We start from the raw sequence: 6,322 nt of genomic DNA, 5'->3' as shown, positions 1-6,322 counted from the left end.
CGTCCATTAGGAGGGGGGTACTGTCAGGTCTGTCTGTTTCCTTTTCCTGCTGTCTGCTGTGTGGGGTAATCTGTGTCATCACACTCGTGCCAGCGTTGTGTCGAGCTTTTGTTGTAGCTGTTCCTAGTTTGTTCCTGAGCAAGTCTGTTGCTGTGCTCAACTCTGTTTGTGTTCTCAGCTCTGCTCGACTTTGCGTATGTTTCTGTCCTGGTTTTTGGAATTTAGAATCTTCAAATAAACTACCTGCACCAGTACTGCATTTGGGTCCTGCCTGCTTCCTGCCATGTTGATGCCCACACGTGACAGTATTGTGTGTGCTTTCTGCCTTCTTACATCATGGCCAGGGGACTACAGATGAAAACTAGCCTTCTGGCTAACTCTGGCTTTTTTAACCATGTGTAATCATGCGTTTTATGAAATTGAACTGTCCCCTTATAAATAAACTAAACTAAACATGATAGAATTGGGGTCAGATTAGAATTAGATTAAGGATTAGGAATATGCATATATTTATCATAGTTAGGTTAAGTCACACGTGTCAAACTCAGGCGCGGGGGCCAAATCCAGCCCTCAGTGTGATTATATTTGGCCCACCATAGACCATATCAAATATGTACTAAAGTTGGCCCGCCAGTATATAGACCCTATATACTGCAGAATTTGTAGTATTAGCGTATATATGCGGTATGTTATAGTGCGCATATATATATATATTTTTTTGGTGGCCTGTGGAAAAAAAGATTTACATTAAAAGAACGACTACAGATAAAGAGACATAATAAGAAATGAATACTACTGATGTGTTTTATATTATTATTATAATTTAATTTCTCATGTTTATAATAAGCTTTGGCTGTTCCAGATTCAATATTTACGCAAAACGAACGTTTTTTTCAATAAATATTAAGTTTGGCCCGAGACTTCATCCCAGTTTTGAATTTTGGCCCACTGAATTTGAGTTTGAAACCCCTGGGTTAAGTGGTTAGGGAATGTTTAAGTGAAGTGCTCAGAATGAAAGATTAAGTAACATGAAAATGACTAAAAATTACTGTTGTTCTTTGATTGTGATAATTTTGTGGCTTAATTTGCCAATTTGTATTCCCTTAAACTGGTTAAAGAATCACATTTCTTCTTCTTTTTCTTTATTACTCATATTGTTTTTTTGTTTTTGTTTTAATAGTGTATGTTAGCTAACATAGTTTTAAGAAACCCGAACTGTACTTGGACAGCAGGGAACTATATTGTAGAATGTGTTGACTGTATTACATACACTGACATTTTATATTTTTTCTGTGGTGGATCCAACCGACTGTTCCAGCTGTTTGTCACAGTCAAAGATGTATACATTGTCACTTTGGTAACATCATCACCATTTCTTCTAACCAGGATTAAAATGCACTTATTGACACTGTTCTATTTATAAAATCCTAAATTATCTCCATCTGTCTCACTATTTTTAATCTAGTTTCTCGGGATTGTTTTAGATTTGAATAGCTGCATCCTTGTTGACATACTGTATATCTTACACTATATATACTGTATATATATATATTATATGATGCACTACCTCCAGCATCTGCTCGATTGTGGACGCAAATACATGCGTTTGTAGTGTTGAGGCTATTTATCACCTTAATTACAGCAGATGACTGTACCACTGCAGTGAAGCCTGTATATTAGTCTCTAATCGCCATGGATCTCAACTTGTGAGGACTCTTAATGAAGGTCTTGATGAACATTAATTACATACAAACATACATTTAGAATATTCACTGACGGTGGGAAATCTATAAAGGTGTCTGTATTTATAGGTTAGCATTACTGCTTGTTTAGATACAGTATGTACATGTCCAATAGTCTGCGCTTTCAGCGCCCCCCGGGTCAATGAACCAGGAGTGAAATATTTCATGAGATGCTGTATTTAGTACTAGCAATTATGCACACAACACCATGCACACACGATCGTTGTACACATATTGCAAGAAAAAAGTGTCCGTGTTGGTGGCAGTGTTACGCCCTGGGGAAAACCAATCTCAGCCCTCATCTCATCACCTCATGACCCTCTGCAGTGGCGGAGGATGGATAGGGATCTGTGGACAGGAAGAGGACGAGAGAAAAATGTGTCCTACAGCCAAGTTAGCGATGATTCCCCACCTCAAGGTTTTACAAGGGCATGCAGATACTGTATGCTCAAACATGCACCTATGTACACAGGCAGGTAACATGAACTTGGACACATGCGAATGCATCAATTTGTCGACCCTCCTCCCTACTTCCATGTACTGAGACATGGAGGACTCCTAATAAAAAATGTGTTAAGAAATTGACTTTTCTTCCTCACCCATTCTTACCACCTGACAACTTCTTAATTCTTCTCTTCCCAGGAGATCTCAGACTACGACTTGCAGGAGCTGGTTATGAAGTCAATCGGTCGACTGACTCTGGTGCGGCAGACGTTCCCTATGCCTCAGAACACAACTCAGCGCTGTGTCAAACCCAACCACAGGATTAACACTTCTGTCTGTGACCCTAAGAACCCCAGGGCGCAGCAGCTGGAGGTGAGTTTTTTTTTCCTGTTTGTTTTTGTCCCAATCATTCATCATTACCAAGTCATCCATCAATCCATTCATTCATCTAATTGATTCATCTGTACATCAGTTCATCCATCCATCCTTCCTTCTCCTATTAAACGCTTATTCCTTTATTCCAAACATCCATTAACACTCACTCCCGCATTTGTACCAAGGCAATGCAGTGTTCAATCAGCCTAACCACCACTAACCATCTGCATCATCTTTCTGGTTAACCTGTATTTCATGCTTAAAACACAAGTCTTAATTTAATGGCCATTGACTTCAGTGTTAAGGTTGACGTCACAGTTAGTCGAGCTGTTGTTCCTTCACAAAGCAGCCTTTTTATAAAAATTATTCGTGTAAATAAGATAAGTTCTATAAGATGGACAGGACTCAATCTAGTCTTGCGCACACTGAAAATGCCAACTTGTTTTTTTTTTTTTACTTTTTCAATAGTGAACTTTCCATTACATTTAAAAAATGTATACATTTAATGTATGTGTTCAGTAGGTCCAAACCCATTATGACCCATAAGACATTACTACTATTAGCTGCTTTTTATACTGTTTTAACCAGTCAATAACCAGTTTTCTATTTATGGTGTGGTTTATGGTGTTGTTCTGGTTTGTTACGACTTTGTCTGGGTTTTACCTTTTTTTGGGCTTAACATTCAAAAGGCAGCTCCACTACTACATCTCTCAGTTTTGGCGGTTTCAAAATGTGATATTAAGCATTAAGCATTAAGCAGTACGTTTGCACTTATCCTTTTTCAGTTTATGCGACTCAAGTGGCCATCAAGTAGAGTGGAGAAAAGGGAACACATTCTGATGTATTTGTCGTGACAAAAAAAGCAAAATTGAATGAATGTGATGTTGATTTATGTGCATGCACAAGACCCCGAGGGTATGTGTTTAATGAATGTCAGAAATATGTCGAAAACAGTACAGAACATTCGATCTTGCCCAGGAGATGAACCCTGGGGTTCCACACCAATGTCAGAGACATTGCCTATGGGCCTAAGTGCCACTACACTAAATACTTTGTTTTATTAATTATGTTAAATCTTTAATATATAGGAATTGGAGGATGGATGGGAGATGGGAATGTAACGAGAGTGAGTGTGTGTGAGACAAAGAGAGAGCGAGAGAGAAAGAAAGAGAGTCAGGGGAGGGAGGAAGGCAGAGGGAGAGAGAAGTGAGCTCAGCTCATTGGCGAAAGAGTGGCCCAGAAGCCCAATTTCACACCGCATTGAACCACATCTGCCCAGGCTGAGGCACGTACACACACTTGCATTTAATGCTAACCTGGAGTTCAGGACTGAGTGATCATTAAAGCTCCCCACAGAGCAGCAGCAGTTTTACTTTAAATTTCATGGAAGGAGCTGGAGGCTAGAGAGAGAAAATGAATGTCAGGCAGATGCATCTGATGAAAGTTATAAATATATACAGTATATATAACTTATATATAGTATATATAAAAATATAAGTATAAAGTACTTTATATGTGTGAAAGAATAAAGCTATTTCAGGTCCACCCTGTTGAGTGGGGCCTTACAGTCGTTAAGAGTCTGATGGGTCGTTGTGGTCCTCATCAGAAAGGTTTCAGTCACCTGCCTCTTTGTTATGTGAAACTGAGGTGAATCTTTTGGTCGTTGTTCCTAAAAGTGCTTTGTAAGTGGGTGAAGGTTGTGTCTGAGTCTACCTCTGTTGAGTGATGGTTTTTCCAGGTTGACAAAAATGGCTTCTTTTACCCTTCTCTCAAACCATCTGTCTTCCCTAACCAATATGTGTACATTGTTGTCCTCAAAGGAGTGTGTTTTGTCCTTGAGGTGTATGTGAACAGCTGAGTCCTGTCCTGAGGAGTTGGCCCTCCTGTGTTGGGCCATGCGCCTGTGTAGTGGTTGTTTAGTCTCCCCAACGTACAGGTGAGTACACTCCTCACTGCACTGAATGGCATAAACCACATTGTCCAGCTTGTTTCTTTGAGTCTTGTCATTGGGATGAACCAGTTTTTGTCTTAGGGTGTTGCCAGGTTTGAAGTGTGCTGGGATCTGGTGTTGGTTAAAGATCCTCCTAAGTTTTTCCTAAACTCCTGAAATGTATGCAATGACAACTGTCATACCTGCTGCAGCAGTGCAATCAAGCGATTGGTTCCACCTGCTCTCACCGGCTGTCGCTGATGAGTGAGCAGCATATTTAAGCTGCAGCCACACACTCTTTGCAGTCATATCGTCTCGTCTTTTTAAATCATGATAATGTGTATGTCTGTTTGCGAGGGCTGCATGTCAGTTTCCTGTTGTGGAGATTTTCTGCTGCTCAAGCCTTTCTTGTGGTGACGATCCACGCCCTTTCTTACCTGCTCTGTGGACGAGAGTCGTCCCGTCTTGTTGAGGAGAGTTTCTGCTATTTTCGGCTCTGCCCCCCCGCTTGAGTTCCGCTGCTCCCCAGCCCAGAGGGAATCCGCCACGGTGACGTCACTCCTGTGAGATTGCGTCCATCAAAGAGACTTATTGCTCCAAGCGGAGACTTCCTTTGTTATAAGACTGTGTTAATCATCAATACTCTACGCTTATTCCTGAGACCTCCTTTTATTTCAAGTGGAGACACCTTTTGTTGAAAGACCCTTCACTACCCACACACGTGTATTTATTCTCCATGTTTATTTAAAAGACTTCCTCTATTTCAAGTGGAGACACTTTTTGTTGAAGGCTTTGTATTGCCAGGACACGTGTTTATATGTGCAGAACCCTGAGTAAACCTTTAAAAGACCTTTCTGTCTCGGTGTGTTGCATTTGGGTCCAAAGCCTGACGTTCCTGACAGACAACATTGCCCCTCCTCCTGTTGTCCTCCCTCTTTGTGGGCCTCTTTTTGTTCGTTTTTTTTTTTAAAAGCCCATCTGGGATAGCCACAGGTCTTGAGAGCCGTCCTAATGTGTCCCTGTTCTCTCATCTTACCTCTGTTGGTGGTGGGAAAGGTGTCTGCCCGTGACTGTAGGGTTCTGATGACTCCTAATTTGTGCTCCAGTGGGTGGTGTGAGTCAAATCGGAGATACTGGTCTGTGTGGGTTGGTTTCCTGTACACCTCTATGTTGAGTCTTCTGTGATGTGAACCCTACATTCCAGGAATGCAAGACTGTTGTTTTTCACATATTCTCTCCACCGAGTTGATGTGGTCTGTGAAGTTGTCGACCTCATGGACCTTGATTTTGACCCAAGTGTCGTCCACATATCGGAACCAGTGGCTGGGTGATGTTCCCACGTAGGAATGTAGAGCTCGGCTCTCCACTTCCTCTATGTAGAGATTCGCCAATATGGGAGACACAGGAGAGCCCATAGCGCAGCCATGCTTCTGTCTGTAGAAAGACTCGTTGAACTGGATGGATGGTGGTGAGGCAGAAATCCAAAAGGGCACAAATGTGGTCAATGCTCAGGTTGATTCTTACCGGTAGGGTGAAAAAGCGCATCCTCACTGTTTCTACTGCCTCGTTGGTGGGGATACATGTAAAAATTGATGTGACATCGTAGGAGACCATGGTCTCATTTGTGTCCAATTTTACTCCCCTTAACTTGTTGGTGAAGTCCTGTGAGTTGGCTATGTGGTGAGGTGTGTCCCCAACCAATGGTGAAAGGATGGAGGCCAGGTGTTTGGCGATGTAAGTGACTGAATTGATGCTGCTGATGATGGGTCTGAGTGGAGCTCCTTTCTTGTGGATTTTGAGGAGACCATAAATACGAGGAATGGCTTCTTCC

General features: G+C 41.7%; 1 protein-coding gene across 1 annotated transcript in view; it reads left to right on the top strand.

Moving 5' to 3' along the window:
- Positions 1-6,322, top strand: part of LOC103397228 (glutamate receptor ionotropic, delta-2-like) — a 248,451-nt gene that overhangs the window by 145,036 nt on the left and 97,093 nt on the right. Inside the window, exon 6 of the mRNA XM_008335445.3 lies at positions 2,385-2,558. Coding sequence (XP_008333667.1) covers positions 2,385-2,558 — 174 coding nt within the window. The remainder of the gene's footprint in view (positions 1-2,384; positions 2,559-6,322) is intronic.

Source organism: Cynoglossus semilaevis, chromosome W (genome assembly GCF_000523025.1).
Source record: "Cynoglossus semilaevis isolate Cse_v1.0 chromosome W, Cse_v1.0, whole genome shotgun sequence".
In the NCBI taxonomy this organism is placed as follows: domain Eukaryota; kingdom Metazoa; phylum Chordata; class Actinopteri; order Pleuronectiformes; family Cynoglossidae; genus Cynoglossus; species Cynoglossus semilaevis.
Note: the sequence above shows the minus strand (reverse complement) of the source record. Positions and strands in the feature narration are given on the sequence as shown.